We start from the raw sequence: 23,920 nt of genomic DNA on the forward strand, positions 1-23,920 counted from the left end.
CACTTGCTCACAGGTTGAAGCACTCTTCTTTGTTCAGAATGGAAGGGAGGGTGAGGATCCAGTTGTGGCAGCCAGTGAACTGTGGGCATGTCCAAGGGGGTGTATTCAGTGTGGGAGAGACCAAACCAATTCAAACAGTAACTGAGCCACAAGAGCACACAGTCTCTCATACATTATGGGTTTCTAAGAGGACCATTTGTGGGTGCCATGGGATATATTGATGGGCACACTGGTGCCCACAGGCGCCACGTTGGTGACCTCTGGTGTGGGGAATAGAAAAGAGGGAGGGAGGGTGTGTTGTGTGCGAGAGTGCACATCTGCTGCTCTTGCATCGCCTTTTTGAGTGTAATGCAATGGGCACATCTAACATACATGCCAGTAATGGGCAAGTATGTGCCCTTGCTGGCTGCCCCACTGCGACGCTCTGCACGTGCATGCCCATGCTTTGAACCATACGGTATGTGCCCTTGATACTTTTGGTGCGGCTCACGTTCCACCAACCTCTCTCTGCAGAAACTAACCTCGATCAAAATTCAGAATGACAAGATGAGAACAGGCAATTTGCCGGCCAACATGAAGAAGAACCGGGTGCTGCAGATAATTCCATGTGAGTGTCTTGCCCTGCAGGGAGGGAAGCCCAGCTGAGGAACAGCTGCTGCTGCTGTTTGTGGGGCAGCGGCAGCAGGAGGAACCTGTCGGCAGTAGCAAGATGAGGTGGAGAGGGCTGGGGGAAAGAGAGAGCCCTTGTGATCAAGGTTTCAGTAGCGGCAGTTGCTGGAAGAGGGCATGAATGTCATATAAATGTATCATGATTCGCAATTACAGAAAACTGAAAATTCGATTTAGTTACATCCAATCAGCATTTGCTTACAAAATATTTACCGTATTTTTCGCTCCATAGGACGCACTTTTTTCCTCCTAAAAAGTAAGGGGAAATGTCTGTGCGTGTTAGGGAGCGAATGTGTGGTCGATCGCTGGCTCCCTTTCCGGTCCCAGCCCCTTGCCCAGGACTCCATTGTTGAATGGTCTGCAGACGGAGGCTGTTTGTTTCCCCAGCAACATGGGACTGGCTGATTAGATTATCTGTCTGGAAACTGTAGAAAGGGCTCCCTTTCCTTTCCTAAAGAAACTGCAGAACTGTGAGTTGAACCCCATAAAAACAGGATTTTTTTCCCTTTGCAAAGTAAGCTCAACAACTTTGAGATGATCCTCAAAAAAACGGGGCTTTTCCCCTTTGCAAATGAAGCTGCACAACTGTGAGATGATCCCCCCAAAAATGGGGCTTCCCCCCTTTCCTCCTCTAAAAACTAGGTGCATCTTATGGTCAGGTGCGTCTTATGGAGCGAAAAATATGGTGAGCAGTTCAGCACTGGAATGCGAGGGACCATTTTTTGCCATTCTGTATGCCTTCCCTGCATGACTGTTGTGCAGTCATACAGCTCCACTTTTGTATGTTGCTGTGGAAACCCATCTCTTCTGAGCGCCAGTATTTCAGACCCAATATCTTCATCTATAAACTTGCTGCCAAATATTTCTAAAATTGTTGCCTTGTTTGCCTGGTCTTTCCTGTAGATGAGTTCAACCGGGTGATCATTCCAGTGAAGAGGGGCGAAGAGAACACGGATTACGTGAATGCCTCCTTTATTGATGTGAGTGGCCTTCCCCCATTGTGATCTTCCTTCCTTCTCCCTCTGTGCCTTCAGTATTGCCCTTGCTTCCACTTTAGCCCTAGAATGAAAAGTTTGGGTTCTTTGGTCAAGTTCTCCTGTCTCATGTTGGAGAACAGAAACTGCACTTCATGCATAAAACTGTTAGCACCCAGAGCTCCCTGATCCTGGGACTGTGCACATCCTCTTTTGTTGTTGTTTAGTCGTGTCCGACTCTTCGTGACCCCCTGGACCAGAGCACGCCAGTCACTCCTGTCTTCCACTGCCTCCCACAGTTTGGTCAAACTCATGTTGGTAGCTTTGAGAACACCGTCCAACCATCTCGTCCTCTGTCGTCCCCTTCTCCTTGTGCCCTCCATCTTTCCCAACATCAGGGTCTTTTCCAGGCAGTCTTCTCTTCTCCTGAGGTGGCCAAAGTATTGGAGCCTCAGCTTCAGGATCTGTCCTTCCAGTGAGCACTCAGGGCTGATTTCCTTCAGAATGGAGAGGTTTGATCTTCTTGCAGTCCATGGGACTCTCAAGAGTCTCCTCCAGCACCAGAATTCAAAGGCATCAATTACGTGCATTACATTCCTGCAACCAGGGTGGCTTTCAAAGAGCAGCAAAGGCGTAGGAGGGATGGAGAGTCTAATCCATAATTGTTGTAGGAAAACAGAGCCATGGTCATTCTAGATTGACTAAGCTTGCGTTAATTACGGTAGTGTGGTCTTCTGTATTGTGGTGTCAGTCTGTGTCAATGTTAAGCAGAGAACTGCATCAGCGCTCGCCTCATTTAACCTCCTTCCTCTCATTACTTGTCAAGTATCTGGGTTGTAAAGCCCTTTCATGACTGGTAGGCCTTTTACCTGGGAATTCAATTTCCTGCCTTTGCTGGGCCCATTCCAGTGGCTAAGCTCCTTTCTCTCTGTGTCCTCTTCTTGAATGGAGGGAGGAAGAAAGAGAGATTATATATAGAGAAGGGGGGGGGGTTGTTAGATGTTACTGGAGCCATGTACCTTGTTCTTGCCTTTGGGTATGCCCAGTCTCGCTGCTCCGTCCCTTCATAGTAAAAGAAGAAGAAGAGTTTGGATTTGATATCCCGCTTTATCACTACCCAAAGGAGTCTCAAAGCAGCTAACATTCTCCTTTCCCTTCCTCCCCCACAACAACCACTCTGTGAGGTGAGTGGGGCTGAGAGACTTCAGAGAAGTGTGACTAGCCCAAGGTCACCCAGCAGCTGCATGTGGAGGAGCGGAGACGCGAACCCAGTTCACCAGATTACGAGTCTACCGCTCTTAACCACTACACCACACTGTCTTAAAATTCCAGGGCTATCGCCAAAAGGATTCCTACATAGCCAGCCAAGGCCCTCTCCAGCACACGACAGAGGACTTCTGGAGGATGATCTGGGAGTGGAAGTCCTGCTCCATTGTCATGTTGACTGAGCTGGAAGAAAGGGGTCAGGTGAGCCAAATGGGAAGTGGGCAAGAATTGTCTCCAGGGAGCTTGAAGGCATGTGGTGCAGTTCTGATGCAGAAACTTCAATGTGCCTGGTCCTCTAAGCCTGCCTTTGGCCAACCACATACAAGCCACTTTAAGCTGCTTAGTGCATATATATGCCCCTGGTCTTCCTCTGTCTGGATAAATTGCACTACAGAGTACAAAGTGTTGCATTGTACACTGAAGTCTGAGCATAGCTCCCATTTGGTTTTTTTAAAAAAACCCAAAACCCCTTTAACTCCGACAATTTTATTTATTTATTCGATTTATATACTGCCCTTCAACATTAGATCTCAGGGTGGTTCACAGCATAAAATACAGGATAAAAACAAGTAAATATGCATAACCCAAGCAGGAAAATAATAATCCCCCGCTTCCCACAGAAACATTTAAAAGGCTATAGAATATTAATCATCCCAAGGCCTGGTTGAAGAAGAACATTTTTACCTGGCGCATAAAAAATATATATAATGAAGGCACCAGGCAAACTCCCTGGGGAGAGCATTCCACAGACAGGGAGCCACTGCAGAAAAGGCCCTGTTCTTGTGTTGCCACCCTCTGGACCACACATGTAGGAGGCACACGAAGAAGGGCTTCAGGTGATGAACACAGAGTCTGGGTCCTTGAGATATTGCGGTCCTGAGCCATTTAAGGCTTTATAGTTTATAACCAGGACTTTGAATTCGGCCTGGAAACTAATTGGCAGTGCAATCGGGCCAGGATCGGTGTGAGATGCTCAAACCGTCTTGCCCCAATGAGCAACCTGGCCACCAAATTCTGCACCAGCTAAAGCTATCTAACTGTCTTAACGCATTGCAGTAATAATTGCATTATTGCTCAGCGTCAAAGATGCTGAATCCTTTAATGGGCTTCAGTCTTTCCCGCTACGCAACCATTGGGAGAAACTGTAGAGCCCTGTACCCTTCTTGGAGTGTGACAGAGCACACGCTGTGGTTGTGAAAGGCCTCGTGTTTGGTCCCCGTCACCTGTACCTTAAAAGGATCCCAGGTAGCGGGTCTAAAACAGACCTCTGCCTGAGACCTTGGAGAGCCGCTTCTTGGGTAGGCAGTGCAGTAGTCCGGCAGGGCATGAGGCAGATTCATCAGTTCGTCATGTCTTTTCAGCCAGCAAGAGGATAAATGAGGTAAGCACTGCATCTAGCAAGAAGACCTATGCAGGCTTGGTCCCTGTCCCCTTACCTTTGTGTTCAGAATTCTCAGCGTTGCGATATATGTCCCAGGCTGCCCTTTTTATAAAGGACCATTGCCTTCCTCAGAACTGTCACGTGTTCCCTCTCCTGAGAAGAACTGGGGTGGAGGGGAGGCAGAAAGGAGGCCAGGGAGGAACTCATGCTTGGTCTTCTAGGATACGATACGATAATCTTTATTGTCATTGTCCCATACAGAACAACAAAACTGAGAAAAAAAAATCTACATAAGACATTCAAAACCAACAAGCTTGCTATCCCAGCCTGGTTAGCCCCCTAAAAACTCTGATACCCCATTTTTAAATACAATATACTCACATAGAGACTACCTCGCACTGCTTTTAAAACCAAAATCGCATTTGGATGGAAACTGTTTCTCAGGCGGCTAGTCCTAGTCTTTATAACCCTGTACCTTCTTCCAGAAGGCAGAAGCTGAAAGAGATCATTTCCAGGGTGCGCACTATCCTGCGCTATCTCTGCAGCTTTCTTATGGCACCTGGAAGCATAGATTTGATCCAAGGTGGGAAGAGTGAACCCAATTATTCTCTCCGCAGTCTTTACAATCCTGGACAGCATTCTTTTTTCCCTTGACCGTGCAGCTCCCAAACCACACACACAGACCATAAGTTAATGCACTCTCCACAGTACAATGGTAAAATGCCATCAACAGGTCCTTTGAGAGATTGTTTTTTCAAAGGATTCTTATGGATCCTTATGTTGTCTGTCTAACTGCTTTCCCCTTTGTTGTCTTGCCTGCTTTCTGACTGCTCAGGAGAAATGTGCCCAGTATTGGCCTTCTGACGGCTCTGTGTCCTATGGGGATATAACCGTGGAGTTGAAGAAAGAGGAGGAGTGTGAGAGTTACACAGTCCGGGACCTGCTAGTATCAAATACCAGGGTAGGTGCTGGGGCAACTTGTGCTTGCTGGGAGAAGTGATGGTGGCTCTTGACTTCCCAAGTCCTACTTATCCTACTACCAGTGTTAATGGGAAACAGTGAATGTTTATTGCCCACTCCAGAGATGCAAAATAGTCACGGGGAAGCCTTTGTCTCCATCTCCACTCATTGCAGAATGCTGCATTGTCTTCTGGGAGCCAAGGTTTCCCTCCCAGCCCTTTGCTATCAACAATCCCTTTTGCTCAGCGGCAAGAATGTTACTTGCCCCAAAATGGAAAGAAGCAGAAGTCCCAGCAAAGGAAGAATGGATTCAAAAACTTATGGAATATGCAGAAATGGAGAAACTTACCGGAAGAATAAGAAATCGAGATAACAAACTTTTTATAAAAGAATGGAAATGGTTTATTGAATGCTTACAGATAAATTGTAAACCGATAAGAACATTGGCAGGATTATTGTAACAACCAGCAGTTTCATAGGAGTATCTATTGAAAGTAGATGAATAGATGGACTTCCGGTTGGCGCCAGCGCTAATGGCCGCCTCCCGCTGAGCTCCGCTCAGGGAGGCTTCTTCACGAGTTCGGGTCTGACCGCTACGGCGAAGCGGGGACCCTTAAAATCTCAGGCACAGAAGCCCGAGAGCAAGGAGGCTCGGTGGGCACCTAAAGCGCCCCTCTTTATCGCAAAGGAGCCTTTTTAAAGGCTCCGGAGTGGCAGCGGGGGAGCGCGGTGCTGAGAGCCGCTACCCAGCCCGTGAAGTGAAGCCGCGTCGCCATTGGCGGAGAGCGCCGACTTCTTCCTGACATTTGGATTACAAATTGGACTACCGTGAGTAAGATTGAGCAACAAATTTATAAGGAAATAATCGTAAATTGGCTGAAAGCGGAGAAGGTAAAAAATAAGGAAGTCTGCCTTCTCCGGACTGCATGTAAATAAAGCATTGAAATAAGAAGCTGCAATTGTCAGAAAGCGCTTTAAAAGTGACGGACTCAGGCATTGGACTCAGCTCCCCCCCCTAAGCAAGCAGGGGCAGGGGGGGAAGATTTATGAACTGTTTTGCCTGCATGAAAGAGGCTTAGAAGGGAAAGTTCTGCCGTTTTAAACCCTTGGGGAGGACTGCCTGGGAGTGAGTTACCGGGACTGAGAGCTGTCATTTGAGACTTGCTACAAAGTAGGTGTTCTGCTGGATTACAACTATAGACTTGATTTGACAGAAGTTTGGAACTTTGGAAAGATACTTTGGAAAGATACAATTTGGCTATTTAGAAGATATTGGACATTTGGTTGCTACTTTTGTTTATTTGGGAAGGGAATTTTTGTTACCTTGTACTGGAAACTCTGAATTGCTCCATCTAGAGGCTGAAGGGAAATAACTACTATTTTTCACTGTAAGGAACAGACTTGTGGAATTTTCCACCTGAAAGTGATTCTCGTGGGAAAGACCTTGGGATATGAGTGGCCCAACAGAGGAGAGAACAACAAGGGCTAAAAGTAAAGCTGAACAAAAGAGAAGAGGTTCAATTGTACCACCTGCAGCTCCTTCCATGGATACAGTAACAATAACAAAAGCATTAGTCAAAATAAATGAAACCTTAGAAGTGTTAACAAAGCAGAGCACTGAAAATTCCAAACAGTTGAATCAATTATCAACAAAATTGGATCTGAATACAGAGACTATAAATAAATTAGTTCAAGAGAATGAGATAACTAGAAAGATTGCAGAGGAGGCAAAAGTTTTGGCAGAGGAAGCAAAACTTTCTGTAGGAAATACACAGGAACAGATAGTACCAGTCTGTAAAAAGCTGGAAGAACATGAGGCTGCTCTGTCTCTATTGGAACTACAGAGAAAAAATAAAAATTTGAGACTGAGATCGATTCCAGAAAATGAAAAGGACAATTTGATAGAATATTTGACAAAAGAATTTCTGGAATTTTGGCAGGACAGCTTGAAAGAGGAGGAATTTAAGATAACAACTGCTTTCAGACTGGGAAGGAGACAGAACAGAAAGAGCCCAAGAGATTGCCTTATAACTCTGAGATCTCAGGAGGAGAGAGATAAGATATTGAATTTACATTTCCAAACAGCCCTTGAAATTGGAGACTCACGCGTGCAGATCTTTAAAGACATTCCTAAAAACATCTTGGAAGCGAGGACCCATTATAAGGACTTGGTCACTCTATTGAGAAAGAACAACATACTATTCAGATGGGAGTTCCCACAAGGTCTGTCCTTTAACTACAAAGGAAAGAAAATCAAGATAAAAACAGTGCAAGACAAAGAACAGTTCCTGACAAGAAATGAGGAAGACCTTCTTAAGGAAACGGCGGAGCCTACGGACCTAGAAAATTTACCAGACATTTCAAACTTATCTTTTGGAGCTAGAAAATCAACAGAAGATCTCCTTGGAGCTGTTGGAGGGGCAACTGAATAAATAACAAGATGTCCTTGAAACTCTTAAGTTGGAATTGTAATGGTTTGAACCTTCCTAGAAAGAGACGAGAAGTCTTTCACATTCTGAAAAAAGAACAATTGGACTTGATTTGTCTACAGGAAACCCATGTGACTAGGGTACACCGAAAATTACTTATCAATAAAAGATTAGGACAAGAATTTATTTCATCGGATAAAGTGAAGAAAAGAGGAGTGGTGATTTATGCAAAGGAGAAGTTGGCCCCTAAATTAATATTTAAAGATGAACAAGGAAGGTATTTAGCAATCGAAATCCAAGTACAAGGAGAAAAATTATTGATAATAGGAGTCTATGCACCAAACGAAGGGAAGTCGGAATTTTTTAAGAAACTGCATGAGACACTAACAGACTTTTTGGATTACAATGTAATTTTAATGGGAGACATGAATGGAGTGGTCTCTACAAATATGGACAAAGCACAAAAACAGGTGATCTCCAAGGATGGGAGATTACCTAAGACATTTTTTGAAATGACTGACAATATAAACCTGATTGACATTTGGAGAACAAGGAACCCTCTCGAGAGAGAGGGGACCTTTTTCTCTGAAGCAAAAATGACATGGACAAGAATCGACCAAATATGGATAACTAGTGGGATGGCAGCAAAGGTCAAGAGAGTGGAGATCTGCCCAAAGACTTGCTCCGACCATAACGCTGTGAAGATGGAAATGAACTCAACAACAGCTGGTTCCTTCAGATGGAGGATGAATGACTCCCTATTTAGAGATGAAGAGGTATATAAAAAGGCCCAGAAGGTAGTTAAGGACTACTTTGAGATAAATCTGAGAACAGAAGTGGAAAAAAGAGTAGTTTGGGACGCAAGTAAAGCTGTCATGAGAGGATTTTTAATACAACAGAATGCCGTAAAAAGGAAGAGACAGAATGAGAGAAAGGATAAGATCATGGAAAAGATAAAAGAAGGAGAAAAAAGATTGAGATCTAAACCAAAGTCTCATGAAATTCTGAGAGAAATCAAGTTTTATCAGAGACAATATATGGAATTGATGAATCAAGAGATAGAATGGAAAATAAAACAAATGAGACAAAAGACATTCGAATCGGCAGATAAATGTGGGAAACTTTTGGCATGGCAACTGAAGAAGAGACAGAAACAGAATACGGTTACCAACTTAGAAGTTGAGGGAAAGAACATTTATAAACCAAATGAGATTAGAAACTGTTTTCAGAGTTATTTCAGGAGACTCTATGCACAAGGGCCGGTAAATGAAAAAGAAATTGAAGAATTTCTTAAAAAATACGGATTACAAAAAATCTCGGAACAAAGTAGAGTGATATTGAATCAGAAGATAACGGATCAAGAAATTGAGGGAGCCATTCAAAACATGCAACTGGGAAAATCTCCAGGACCGGATGGACTGACCTCCAGATACTACAAAGTTTTGAAAGAATGGCTTATGCAACCGCTGAAGGAGGTCTGTAACGAAATTTTGGAGGGGAAGAAGGCACCTGAGTCGTGGAAAGAAGCTTATATTACACTTATACCAAAGACAGAGACTGAGAAGAATCAGGTTAAGAACTACCGCCCTATATCATTACTCAATGTGGATTACAAAATTTTTGCAGACATTTTGGCAAAAAGATTGAAAAGAGTTTTGGTGGGGGAGATTCATAAAGACCAAGCGGGCTTTCTTCCAGGAAGACATTTGTCAGACAATGTGAGAAATATAATAGACATTATGGAGTTACTGGAAGTTAATATTAATACTAAGGCAGTATTAATATTTGTGGATGCGGAGAAAGCCTTTGACAATATTTCTTGGAGTTTTATGAAAAAGAATCTCCAAGGGATGGGGGTAGGCCAAGGTTTTGAGAATGGTATAAGTGCAATTTACTCTGAGCAAAGAGCAAAATTGATTGTAAATAATGTGGTTACAGAAGAATTTGCTATTGAAAAAGGGACACGACAGGGATGCCCAATATCCCCACTACTTTTTATATATGTCCTGGAGGTTTTATTAAACATGATTAGAGAGGACCAGCTGGTTAAAGGGATTCAGGTCGGAGCTAAACAGTATAAATTGAGAGCATTCGCAGATGACTTAGTTTTAACTTTACAAGAGCCAGACACTAGTACGAAAAGAGTTTTAGAACTAATACAAGCATTTGGTCAAGTAGCAGGTTTTAAGTTGAACAAACAGAAAACGAAAGTATTGGACAAAAATTTAACAGCGGTTGAAAGGGAAAAGTTTCAGAGCGAAACGGGGTTAATGGTAGCAAAGAAGGTGAAATACCTGGGGATTAATTTGACATCTAAGAATGTGAATTTATTTAAAGACAACTATGAGAAATGCTGGTCAGAAATTAAGAAAGATTTAGAAGTATGGTCAAATTTGAGACTCTCCTTGTTAGGCCGTATTGCTGTCATTAAGATGAATGTCTTGCCTAGAATGTTGTTTTTATTTCAAACATTGCAGATTTTAGACAAAATGGATTGTTTCAAGAAGTGGCAAAAAGACATATCTAGATTTGTCTGGCAGGGCAAAAAGCCCAGAATAAAATTTAAGATACTAACTGATGCAAAAGAAAGAGGGGGGTTTGCCCTGCCGGACTTAAAGTTGTACTATGAATCAGCGGCGTTTTGCTGGCTGAAAAGCTGGCTGCTTCTTGAAGACACAGACATTTTGGATTTGGAAGGGTTTAACAACAGATTTGGCTGGCATGCATATATATGGTACGACAAGGTAAAAATTCATCAAGGTTTCAAGAACCATATTGTTAGGAAAGCATTGTATAAGGTTTGGACTCGATATAAAGATTTGTTGGAAAATAAAACCCCCAGGTGGTTGTCACCAATGGAGGCTAAGGAAGTGAAAAAACTTAATATGGAATCCAAATGGCCAAAGTATTGGGAAATTATTGAACAGGAGGAGGGAAAAGTGAAATTGCAGAGCTATGAGAAACTGAAGTCAAAAGTAAGAGACTGGCTTCATTATTATCAGATAAATGAAGTCTTCAAACAGGACAGGAAAATTGGCTTCCAGGTGGAGAGGTCAAAATTAGAATCAGAGCTATTGGAACCCAATACTAAGAACTTGTCAAGAATGTATAACCTGCTGTTGAAATGGAATACACAGGATGAGACGGTTAAATCAGCTATGATTAAATGGGCGCAAGATATTGGTCATAACATTATGTTTGCTGACTGGGAACAGTTATGGACCACCGGTATAAAGTTTACGGCATGTAATGCCTTGAGAGAGAACATTATGAAAATGATTTACAGGTGGTACATGACCCCAGTCAAGCTTGCAAAAATTTATCACATGCCCGATAATAAATGCTGGAAATGTAAGGAAACTGAAGGTACTTTCTACCACCTTTGGTGGACGTGCCCAAGGATCAAGGTATTCTGGGAAATGATTTATAATGAAATGAAAAAGGTGCTTAAATGCACGTTTGTGAAGAAACCAGAAGCCTTTCTCCTGGGCATGGTAGGCCAATTGGTGTCAAGGAAAGATAGGACGTTTTTTATGTACGCCACAACAGCAGCAAGAGTACTATTAGCGAAGTATTGGAAGACACAAGAACTACCCACACTGGAAGAATGGCAGACTAAGGTAATAGACTATATGGGACTGGCTGAGATGACCGGCAGAATCCGTGACCAAGGGAAAGAGACGGTGGAAGAAGATTGGAAGAAGTTTAAAATTTATCTCAAGAACTGTTGTAAAATTAATGAATGCTAAAATGTCTTGGGTAATGCAAAAAAGAATTGCAGTAATTAGTAATTGGATATGAGAAATAAGATCGAAAGAAAGTATTATATTGAAATTAGGGGATGCTGAAAAAATTGATAACAGGGATGCAGAAAGGGGAGGTATGGGGAAGTCGCTGAAAGAAGGCTTAAGAAATGAAAGGTTAAGAAATTATACGTGTTTATATGTTTGTATGTCTCGTATTGTGTTGTATTGTCTTGTATTATGTGTGGAAAAAACCAATAAAAATCTATTTAAAAAAAAAAAAAAAGAAAGTAGATGAATAAATGAGCAAATTAAGTTGATTTGGATATGCAGAAGATATTAAAAATAAAATTTAAGAAACAGCAGAAAGGGGGGGAAGGAAGTCAAGTTTTGAAATGCCCAAATGATTGTAAAATTAGTGAAATGTATAAACTTTAAAAGTATAAATATTTTTTTAAAAAACAACAACAATCCCTTTTGTTAGCTCCTAGGACTGAGTTTTTCTAACTGTGTACCGCGACACGTTAGTGTGTCGGCGCATTGTGCGAACGCTTCCTTTGCTGGAAGGGGGTTAGCTTATCCTCCGGTTTGCTAGTAAGACTGAATTACTGTCTTGTGAAATGATTCATGTCCAAAAAGCATGTCACCAACATGAAAAGTTTGGAGAGCTCTGTCCTAGGAGTATGTAGCCTGGTTAAGGGCACGTGCTTTTCTTGCTGTATACCCGATTTTTATACTTGGAGAGATAACTTTTAATTCCTCCTGCAAATGCATCTCAGGATGCTAGCAGTCCTCCAAAAATATTATTCACCAGGCAGCAACTCCGTGAAGAATGTGGTTAGCAAAGCGAGTAGAGCAAGCTTGCTATTGCTTGCCTACTTGACAGTTTCCAGAGGTTACAGAGGAACCCCCATCCCCGAGTCTGCCTGGATTCAGATTCAGGCTTTTCTGAGATTTTCTCTTTTCTTTTCTTTTTCCTGACCAGGAAAACAAAACCCGGCAGATCAGACAGTTCCACTTCCACGGCTGGCCGGAGGTGGGCATCCCCACAGATGGAAAAGGAATGATCAACATCATTGCAGCTGTGCAGAAGCAGCAGCAACAGTCTGGGAACCACCCCATTACTGTGCACTGCAGGTAATCAAACGGGCTGTGAGATTTCCGGGCAGCAAGAATTGGCAAAACACGCTACCCAAGAGGCGCTTTAGTGGCAAGGAGTACGTTGCATGAAGTTGCTGGCAATGCCACAAAGGCTCCTAAGGGTACCAGGGATTGGGTTCAGGTCCTGGTTAGACAGTACCCGCTGTTAAGATTGGTGCCAGTATTTCCCTTGGGCCACAGATCAGGAGATGGGGTATACGGCCTCTGTCCTGTATACCTGAAGGAGCGTCTCCACCCCCATCGTCCGGCTCAGACACTGAGGTCCAGCGCCAAGGGCCTACTGGCGGTTCCCTCGCTACGTGAAGTGAGGTTACAGGGAACCAGGCAGAGGGCCTTCTTGGTAGTGGCGTCTACCCTGTGGAACGCCCTCCCTTTAGATGTCAATGAAATAAACAACTATTTTGCTTTTAAAAGACAGCTGAAGGCGGCCCTGCTTAGGGAAGTTTTTAATGTCTGATGCTGTCTTGTTTTTAATATTCAGTTGGAAGCCACCCAGAGTGGCTGGGGAAACCCTGCCAGATGGGTGGGGTATAAATAATAAATTATTATTATTATTATTATTATTATTATTATTATTATTATTCCATCATATAATTGTAGAGTTGGAGGGTACCCGAGGGTCATCTAGCCCAACCCCACTTCAATGCAGGAATCTCAGCTTGAAGCATCCCTGACAGATGGCCATCCAATCTCTGCTTAAAAACCTCCAAGGAAGGAGAGGCCACCATATTCTAAGGCGGATCTAGTCTCCCGTCAACAGCTCTTACTGTCAGAAAGAGCTGCTTGACAGCGGAGCGGTTCAGGCAACAGGAAGGCCTGTGTTTGTCACTCACAGGTGTGTTGTTGTTGTTTTGTCTTTTGTTTCCCCCCAGTGCTGGAGCCGGCCGAACAGGGACCTTCTGTGCGTTGGGCACTGTTTTGGAAAGAGTCAAGGCTGAAGGAATTCTAGATGTCTTTCAGACAGTGAAGAGTTTGAGGTTACAGAGGCCGCACATGGTTCAAACACTGGTAGGCATGGGCTGCTGTTTGTGGAGTGGGTGGGTGAGGCTGGGTGGCTGAGTGGGTGGAGCAGCAAGAAATTCCCTCCTGCAAGTGTGAGCTGTTCCTATCATTCCCTCCTGCCCATCAGAGCCCCATCTCTTTCCTCTCTCTCTTGTATCTGTGTAAGGAACTGGGATACGAAGACTTTCTAGCCCATAAGAAAGAGAGAGGATCCCACAGGTGGGACCATAGCCCACAGGGGCACCCATAAGCAGGGCCTGAATGCAACAAGCCCTCCTACACACACACACCCCAGGTCTCTGCCACTGAGCTAGAGTGCCTCTTGCTCTGGCCAGCGTCAGTTTCTGGTTGTGGAAATGGCCGTTTCTGCTCAAAGCCAAAAATTTAGGAACCAAAACACCATCCAGGTCAAACCCTCCAGCCGCCAGCCAGCCACTGATCGGTCCATGCCAGCGGACATCGAATTGTGATGGTGATGTGCAAGCTCTGTATGTAGAAGGTCCAAGCTCCAACCCATGGCGTTTCCAGGTAGGGCTGGAGAGGACACCTGTCAAAAACCTCGCAGAGCTTCTGCCAATCAGGGCAGATTGAGCATCCCTCAAGCTTGGGCCACCAGGTGATGTTAGACTACAGTCTCTGTCTCCCCAGCTAGCTTAGCCAGTGTTCAGGGACGATGCAAGTTTCAGTCCTGCAATATCTGTCAAATCAGGGTTGAAGAACACTGGTCTAGACAGGGTCCTGAGCTAGATGGTCTGTTGAAGGTAGCGTTTGACATTGGGCTACCTGGTTTTGGTCATCCTGTAATTAATAGACAGGTTCCCTTGCGACCACAGCATCTCTGAAGAGTGACGATTCATTCCGTGACCAACTCAGCGTTTTCTTTTCTGCCTAATCTCCAGGAACAGTACGAATTCTGCTACAAAGTGGTTCAGGAATATATTGACGCCTTTTCAGACTACGCCAACTTCAAGTGAAGATGAAAATCACCCAACAGAAGAGTTGCCTTCTTTAATACTTTGTAATATTCTGTTTGTTAATATCCCCTGCCCCCCCAAAAATGTGTATATATCTTAACTGTTTTAGAGGGTTGGTACCATAAGATTCCTATTAGCTGGAGATTTTATATGTAGCAAAAGTGTTAGAAAGAGATTGTAGGCACTTTTTTCCAATGTTTTATTGGGGAATTAAATAGCGTGATATTTGGATTAATATTGTCAAATCTCTCTCCTGGAGAGTTGATGCAGGCTGTTTTTGTTTTGTAAATCTTTTTTTTTTTTCTTGAGGGAGTAAAGCCTTTTAAAAAACCAAAAGAGATTCTGCATATCGGCCTTTTATTTTAAAAGGAAAACAAACAAACCAGTGGCTTATAAGTACAGTGTTCAAGATCAGGGTTTTTTCTCTCCCTAACTTAGAAGACTGGGCCGCCCTGCAGAGTTCTGGGTTTGAGGGCTGCTGTTGAAGCAACAAACCCCTATAGCTGGAGTATCCCGATGTTTGGAATAGCCGTTGGGAAGGTAAAGTTGCTCTTCCGTTAATGCAACGCCATTAAAAAGCACTATTAAGCTGTGCAGCATCCGACCATTCATTTCGGTGGGGTTTGCGCAGCAGAGGGTCCTGTTGGCTTGGGCCCAGGTTTCTTCAGCTTTGGAGAAATAGGGGAGGGATAGGAATTGAGGACCCTCCTTGCAAAACCATCGACTTTATTTGAAGCAAATGCAACTCCCGTGTCCATTTTTTGGTAATAGCTTGACTAGTCTGGCCTCTTGTTCCCCCATCCCAATTTTTTTGTGGAAGCAGGTCTCTATCGCCGTATTCTTGAGGTATTGTCTCATCTTGTTTTACATTTGGTTTGCCAGGGACCAACCAACCCCCCTCTGTGGGAAAAGCGTGACCTCCATCCCTTTGCCTTCAAGGGGATGGATTGGATAATCATAAAGAGCATCCTTGACTTGGGGCAAGATAGCCGGGCATTAGAAATAGAATTAAGGAGATCCCTTGCAGTCTTCACAGGCCTGAACACCCATTTATTGCTTAGGAGTCCCACCTGGCCATAGCATGTGGAGTGCTTAGCCACTGTGAACATATTTTTTTTACAGAAAGCAGGATATAAATTTCAACAATAAATAGATAAGAGTGACTTTTGTGCCTGGATCTGAGATCGTCTTAAGCATTCCACATTTTCCCTACCAACTTAGGCCGATGTGAATGACTATACATTAGGGTGATGGCAGGCCGGGGCGTGTTTAACATGCATGGCCCAATTAATGGCTCGTTGCTGTCAAAAGGCCAGGAGTTGTGAGTGCCATCAATCTAAGCAGAGACGGCAAAGCAGTCCAGTGTTGCAGAGAGAGTTTTGGGAGGTGAGTCTGTTCACAACCCACACACTATCCAGCTCAAAGCAAGGGAGAGGGTTTTAAAAGTTACTATACAGATTTTTTTTTACAAATCACAAATTTATTACAACATGTGAATAACACAGCCCCTCGAGTCCATATAAAAACGTCTGGGGTTATTTGGTGTAATATTCATACATGGCTTAAATAGTAGATGTATCCTATTGTCTATCTGCAAATATATATATATAAAGTACCAAGCACACTTTCACTTTCTGCCACTAGAATAGACTAGATGGTGGCTGAGTTACCCACATCTTATAGTACATTTGAGATGCAAATTCTCTGCAAAGAGGGAAGTGGGGGTGGGAGAACCCAACTGATGTAGAAGTATGAACCATCTGCCTGAACACTGACCAGAGGTGTTTGTGCCTGGCTCTGTAAGGTGTATGTAGCCCACTTTTGTTGTAAAAGACATGCGATCAGCTCGCTCTGCACCTTCTCTGTGTGTGATGCAGTTTTGACACATCCCATTAAACATGCTGGCTTCTTCTGATGCAACTGGGATTTGCCGAATCGCATCAGATCTTGGTCTCTGGCTATTTTGGAACGTGCTCAGCTTGCAAGAGGCGGTTTTGTTTTTAAGATAAAAAAATTGTTTGGAAGCTAATGGAAGTTTCTCACTGGCGTGGCTTTACAAAGGGTTTCTGTTGTTTTTTTGCCGCTTCTACCCTTCTCAAGGAATGCGTCTTAAACGTCTCCTGTAAGTGGCCAAGCTGATTGGCAGTCAGGTTTTGGCCTAAACCAGATATGATCTCCAAAAGCCGTTGAGTTCCTTTTATTCTTTTGAAGCACCATGTATGCTTTAGGACTCTTGGTCCCATTGCTTAGCAGCTCCTACCAGTTAGCTGCCCAAAAGCCATTTTGAGGGAGAGTCCAACGTCGCCAGCCTGATGCCAATCTCATCTCTTTTCTGAAATTTTCCCCAGGTGGCACAAGTAGGAGAACCAACAAGCATCCATAATTGGTCTTGCTCTCCTTTTATTTTCTTTCTTGCAGGACTGAAGAGAGCTTCGTAGGCTCTTGCAAATATATGTAAGTGATCAGGGCCAGGGGCATTGCATTCTTAGGCCACCATCTTAAGTTGGCAGTCAGTGCTGCTGTGCCCACCCTGTTTGGTGCCCTTGTAAATGAGGAATGCAGAAATCTGTGACTCTCCAGATGTTGCAAGGCTGCAGTTTCCACCCTGCTCCCTGACTCTGGCTTGGAGATTGGTCTGGTGGACCTCTTGCAGGCAACCAGCATACGGGGAGCCACAGGTTCCCTACTCCTGTTAGCTTCCATATGGCATTCTTCTAACAGAACGTTTATCACAGAGGTGGCATGCTTTTCAAAGGAATGCGCGTAAGTGGCACACAAGGCTAAGTAGGTTGTTGGAAGAACAGCTACATGCATTAAGAGATGGTGGGTGGACGACCTGCGATTGGCATTCATGAGGCCCCTGAAACAACCCTGGCATTTCCTACTAAAAGGATTGCCAGCTGTTCGAGACGTGGGACCTTGGAGCGTAGCTGCCAGCCAGAGTAAGCGGTCTGACTTTGTATATGACAATATATACCGCCTGTTTAACCCCAAGCAGCAAGGGGGGGCGGTGTTAAAAAAAGAGGTCTTGGTCCGGTGTGCCCCTCGTAATCCAGGTGCGATGGTGCAGCTCGCATCGCCAACTTGTGCCCTCAAGTCCTCTGGGGCAAAGTCTTGCCAGGGCACGTTCTGCCCAGAACAAACACCTGCCTAGGATGCAACCGTACAGCTGCTCAGAGCGTGGTGTCTGTATGCTGCTTAAAACAGTATCCGCTGCCATTGTGTGTTTTTTTTTTTTGCTGCGAGTGCACGCAGTTGGTGTCTTAGCTTTAGGGGCAAAGCCCTTATGTGCCAAAAATGACACGCTGCCCCCCCACCCCGCAGATCTGCCACATGAATATATCAGGGCTGCTGAGGCAGGCCAGAGCAAAAGTTGCCGTTTCCCTTCTCTTTGTTTTCAGTAGCTGTAACTCCATGCTGCCTTCATTCTGAATGTCTTAATATCTTGTATTTATTTTTTGTTGACTAAGTAAATGCTTTTTTTTTTAAGTGGCCTGCGTATTTCTTTTACAGCAACGTTAACGTGGATCACATTGGCCAGGGTGTGGGTGGGTGTGTTCTGGCGGGACGATAAGCCAAATGGCCTGGGGTTTGAACCCTCATTCATTAGGATATATTGACTGGTTTGCACTGCCATCACCTCGTTTTCAAGTGTGCTGGCTAACAAGCCCCCAAACACCCCTGTGTGCTCTTAGACACTGGCTGGCTTTCTGTTGTATGGGCCTTATGAGGGTTTAATCCAGTGGCTCTCAAACTTTTTTCTCTGGGCCACACTTTCAAAATAAAGATTTGCTCATGCACACCATTTCTTTTCAATCCTAAGAAATACATTGGAAAACAAAAAGAAACAACTAGCAGTGCTTGATTTATGACACAACACAACTACTTTATAATATGATCATTGGATATCCAGAAAGTATGAAACAATGCAGCTACATAAGAACATGAACTATTCCCAAAATATATTTATAAACGAGCCTCTTACATATGTACCTTAAGCACGTATGCAAACGCAGTGAGAGGTATGAGCTTGCTTTGGCCAGGTAATCTCATTTGTATCCTGTCTAATTTGAGACAGACAAACTCTCACATCCACATCAACACAAAGAAACCTTTCTCTTTTCTGGTCTTTCATATTCATCCGAGTTGAAAATCCCTGTTCACCACAATGTTGTCCTCAGTATCACTCTTGCTCTCATTTTGAAAAGATACCTATTCATATTCTGCAAATAAAAACATATTTCGATACTATACTACACTGAAATGTTTATTTGATCGTCCTTGAATTTTATCGCCACACCTTGCTGTCCTCTCCTGCCACATCCTTTGAGCTGAAGCCGACTTCTCCCCAAACCACTTTCAGCTTTCAAACAATCTGTTCCCCAAACAGATTTATAGAACATTGACTTGAACTTAGAGCCCCCTAGAGTTCTCACTAGAGTTTAGTGGCATTTGTCTTGGCAAAGAAGTACAGAGACTCTTGCCACCTATCATGTGCAGCTTAATAATAATAATAATAATAATAATAATAATAATAATAATAATAATTTTATTTATACTCCGCCCTCCCCAGCCAGAGCTGGACTCAGGGCAGCTAACACCAGTAAAATCACAGTAAAAACATAAGGGGGGAAACCAATTTAAAATGCAGGTTAAAATGCAATTTAAAATGCAGCCTCATTTTAAAAGTAGCCCATAGATCAAAACCATAAGGGGAGGGAAACATAAGGGTCAGACTGAGAATAGTCATCTGTATTGACCACCCCAGGGGGACCCACTCCTGGTTTATACTGGTTATACTAGTGTGTCTGGGTTTCATTATAGGTTAGCTCTATGCTAGGGCTGCCATATTTTGAAGAGCAAAAAAGAGGAGACATTTGCCTACTTCTACTTTTGACTACGGGTGGCTATAATGATGCTCATTTTAAATACCCCTGCTGTATGTAGGCTATAGAAGCTGTGATGTATATACAGGATGGTGATACAAAACAGGTACCTCAAAATCCAATAAAGCAGGCATGAAAGAGATCCATGGCTGATTCACGTCCCCTCCCCACAGAAGTAAACCTTCCTTTTTCTCTCTCCCCCCAATCACGTTGATAAAGGAGAAGCAGAAAGAGGCAGCCCAGCAGGGAAGGGAGAAACAAACAAATCCCGGATATTTTTGCAAATTTTAAAAATTCGCCCGGACAGAAATGATACCCCTGAAAAAGAGGAGATATGGCAACCCTAAATCACTGGTTAAGCCAGACCACCTTGGGTGCAAACCTTGATAGTAGTGTGATACGGCTTTTTGGGGGGAAGAGAGAGAGTTAAGGATCCCAGGCATCAACATTCACCCCAGATTTGCAAGTTCTTTTCACCACTACTAGGCTATCCACGCCCACTGGAATTTGGGTCCTGATTACAAAGTCATTTCGGAGCAGAGTGTATTGAACAAGCACCACGTAAAAACCCAGATTGGAAGCTGGGTTCTCCTAGGGCTGCCCAGTAACGTCCGTGATTTCAAAGGTGTAAAAACGTCTGTTTTCTTGGTGTTATTGTAATTGTACAAATATATTTTCGAGGTGTCCTGGTTTGTACTTTTTGCGGTCTCCAAAGCATTTCCCAGAAGAGCCTGCGGGAGCTGCTGCTTCAAGGTAAGGAACAGCCGATGACACAAAGCCCCAGAGCTCAGCCTTTTCTAAGGCTCCATTGAAGCCTTGCTTTCACGTAACTGCAGTTGATTCCCAACATGGTGAAGCCAGGACCGTGTCGTTTCCAGTAGAATCTTCCTGTGGATTATTTTTCCACAGTCGAATGAGTGTACACTACTAATCTTGCCACTGATCATTTGCCAAGCCCAAAGAGTGTGTGGCTGTTAAAGACTTTCTGGCTGCTAAACAGAAGGTTGGTGGTTCAAGCCTGAAGGGGGTTGGACTAGATGACCCTTGGGTCCCTTCCAGCTTGGCAATTCTACAATTTCCTGTGTTTGAAGCAGCTCTAGGTTTATCAAAGCTTTCCTTCCCAAAGTTTACTAGAAGATTCTGAAGCTGAAGCTCCAATACTTTGGCCACCTCATGAGAAGAGAAGACTCCCTGGAAAAGACCCGGATGTTGGGAAAGCACAAGGAGAAGGGGACGACAGAGGACAAGATGGTTGGGCAGTGTTCTCGAAGCTACCAGCATGAGTTTGACCAAACTGCGGGAGGCAGTGGAAGACAGGAGTGTGTGGCGTGCTCTGGTCCATGGGGTCACGAAGAGGCGGACACGACTAAACGACTAAACAACAACAAATGGCAGAAATAAGCTGAATTCATCCCATTGCAGCTAGTTTCAGGGCAGTGGGAAAACTGGTTTTCTTGGCTGCAATTTTTGTGTAATCTCATCAAAGTTTTCACATAGCACCTTGTACTAGGCCTCTGGGAGAAGAAGCATGAGCTCTCTGCATCTGTTTCCTCACCTTCCTCCTCAATGTGCTACATTCTTTGTCAAACCATAATGGCCTCATGGGCTCCATTTCATTTGAAGTAACTCCAGCTGTTAAAAGGGGTCTCAATTTAGAACATGCACCCTGATATGCTTGTAACACTGAATTAATAATTGGAGTCACGGGGTTAGAATTATATCGCCAAGGCATCTAGCGGCAGCTGAGTTCTAAAAACATGTTCTTGTTGCCTTTTTAATCTTTGCTCAAGGTGGTTGGCTGATTTGAAACCCTGGGTTGAAATTCTTGCATTGCAGGGGGCTGGACTAGATATCCCTTAGGGTCCCTTCCAACGATTCTGCGATTTTTATGAAACCCCTTTCCGCCAAGCGACAGGGCAAGTTCTCATTCAGGCTTACGAGTCGCTCAATCACGTTGCAGTCACGAAAAGAGGCCGCTGCAGAAATGAACTTGGGTTGCAACGGCCGCTGAATAGGAGCGCATTGTTGCGGACACCTGCTGCTAGCAGTTTCCAGGAGAACTGCCAAATGCGCGTGGAAAATGAGTGTGCCTTTTGCACCGATGGATATCCTCCACTAACTGGTTCCATTGCTGCGATTGTCTCATTCAGACTCAACTGCTCACCAGGTCTTTTGCAACCTTGAAGTTATACTGGTGGAAGGTTTGCTATGTGTGTCCTCCCCTGTGGTCTGTTTACTGGGGCTGCAGCTGGGACTGCTGGATAAGAAGAGCTTGCTGGATCAAGCCAGTGGCTCATCTAGTCCAGCATGCTGTTCTCACAGTGGCCAACCTGTGGGAAACCCACAAGATCCCTCTCCCCTCCAGTGGTTCCCAGCAACAGGTATTCAGAAGCAATGCTGTGGAGGTAGAGCATGGCCGCCATGAATAGTAGCCATTGATAGCTTTCTCCTCCATGAATTTTTCTAATCCTCTTTTAAGTCCATCTAACTTTTAAGGCCAACACTGCTTCCTGGGGGGAGAGAGTTCCATAGATTAACTTGGTGTTATGTACTGAGTTGAATAGGATCCAAAATGCAGCAGTCTGATTGGTCCTAGAACAATAGGATTCAGAATACAGCAGTCTGATTGGTCCTAGAACAATCTAGCAGTATGATTGGTCTGCAGGAGCCACCCAATCCAGCTCCAGATGGAAGTGAATCCACAACCTGATTGGCCTATAGGAGAATTCTGGAATTAGCCAATCACGTGCAGCCCATTGTGTAAATAATGTATATAAAGCAGATACTTTGGGGGAACTTCCATTCCTCCTCACCACTATGAGCTGAATAAAGAGCATGAAATCCACTCTCGACTCCGAGTATATTTCACTTTAGTTTAAGATCAAAGTGCAAGATCAAAGCTGGCTCACTCCTACCTTAGAGTCTTCCTGCCACGAGGGGGGGGGGCTGAGAGAATGGAGGGGCAGGATAAGATTTCCCTGTCTATTCTTTTAAATTATTAGGAACTTGGAAAAGAAAATTCTAACCGCAGTGTGGTGAGGAGCGTACACAGAATTTTAAACAGACGGTGGATTGGCAGCCTGGAAGTGACCGTCCCAATTGGGCAGAATTTTTAGAACGACAGACCCTCTCCCTGAATAAGCAACATTAAGGGTTCTCTGAGTTCGTAGAGCAATCCGCTCTGCCATCTGCAAGAGGAAGACCTGAGGGCATCTAGGGCTCCGGTCTTCCACAAGAGAGATCCGTGTGACATTTCATTGCCCGGCTCCCCGCTGCCTCTCTGCAAAGCTACATTTCCAATGTTTCCACCGGACTGCAAGCCAGCGCTGATCGAAAGGTCACCGCCGTCCCAATTAACACTGTATTATGGAATTAACTGGTCATGGTCATACCTCGGGGAGCTTCTGGCAAGCTGCATCCTTCAGCCCATGGATTAAGCATTGGATGCCACAACCTCATCTGCCCTGACATCAGAGCATGGACCGTACTTGGAAAGATGCTCATATTTCTCTCTCACTCCCAAGCTAGCCTTTGCCTGGTTGAACCCATGTACTCTCTTTTTCCTTTCTCCTGCTTTTCTGCAGTGGCCTCTGGCATTTTCTTGGGCTACAACTCATACGATTCCTGACCATTGGCACTGCTGGCTGGGTCTGATGGGTTCCAGCCGTGTCAGAAAGGTCACAGGTCCCTGGCCCTGCTTTTTTTTTTTTTTTTAAAAAAAGGTTTTATTTATACTTTCCAAGTTTATACATTTCATTAGTTTTACAATCAGTTTAACATTTCAAAACTTGACTTCCTTCCCCCTCTTTCTGTGGTTCCTTAATTTTTTTTTTAATATCTTCTGCAAATCCAAATACTTTAACTCCTGAATCCAGGTCACAGGCTCACCCTATTCATACACAAATATGCCCTTAAGACAGGTAAGCAAAAGACAATGGAGAGGTTTTCCCATTTCCTTCCTCCTTGCAGAGAAATATTTGAGGTCAGTTTAGGAGAGTCAAAACGGTTTCAGGATTGCTCTCCTGTACTACAGTGGTACCTCAGTTTACGAACTTAATCCGTTCCGGAAGTCCGTTCTTAAACCAAAACCGTTCTTAAACCAAGGCACACTTTCCCTAATGAGGCCTCCCACCGCCAGTGCCCTTCCGCCGTTCAGATTCCGTTCGTAGACCGAGATAAAGTTCTTAAACCAAGACACTATTTCTGGTTTTGCGGAGTTTGTAAACCAAATAGTTCTTAAACCGGACTGTTCTTAAACCGAGGTACCACTGTATTTCAGATACGTGGTTTATATACTTACGTATGTGCTTACTAGCTGTTTTGCTTCTCAATATCCTCTGGTTGGCCTCTTGTTATTTTCTCCTACCGATAGAGAACCTACCTAAGGACTCTATACGGGCTCTTGGGTACCCCATAAGGAAGCAGTTTCTTCTTATAACAGGTTCAAACCCCACATTGGGCACACAATTCCTGTA

The 23,920-nt window shown here is 44.1% G+C and overlaps 1 protein-coding gene across 3 annotated transcripts in view; it reads left to right on the forward strand.

The window, feature by feature from the left end:
* The window catches only part of PTPRA (protein tyrosine phosphatase receptor type A), a 139,544-nt gene extending 124,649 nt beyond the window's left edge, over window positions 1-14,895 (forward strand). For all 3 annotated transcript variants that reach the window (XM_053402076.1, XM_053402077.1, XM_053402078.1), the window contains 7 exons: window positions 514-607; window positions 1,573-1,649; window positions 2,976-3,110; window positions 5,126-5,251; window positions 12,408-12,559; window positions 13,456-13,591; window positions 14,485-14,895. In XM_053402076.1, the coding sequence (XP_053258051.1) occupies window positions 514-607; window positions 1,573-1,649; window positions 2,976-3,110; window positions 5,126-5,251; window positions 12,408-12,559; window positions 13,456-13,591; window positions 14,485-14,559 (795 nt within the window). In that variant the 3' untranslated portion in view covers window positions 14,560-14,895. The remainder of the gene's footprint in view (window positions 1-513; window positions 608-1,572; window positions 1,650-2,975; window positions 3,111-5,125; window positions 5,252-12,407; window positions 12,560-13,455; window positions 13,592-14,484) is intronic.
* The last annotated feature ends 9,025 nt before the right edge of the window (window positions 14,896-23,920 follow it).

This window comes from Podarcis raffonei, chromosome 9 (genome assembly GCF_027172205.1).
Source record: "Podarcis raffonei isolate rPodRaf1 chromosome 9, rPodRaf1.pri, whole genome shotgun sequence".
Lineage (NCBI taxonomy): Eukaryota > Metazoa > Chordata > Lepidosauria > Squamata > Lacertidae > Podarcis > Podarcis raffonei.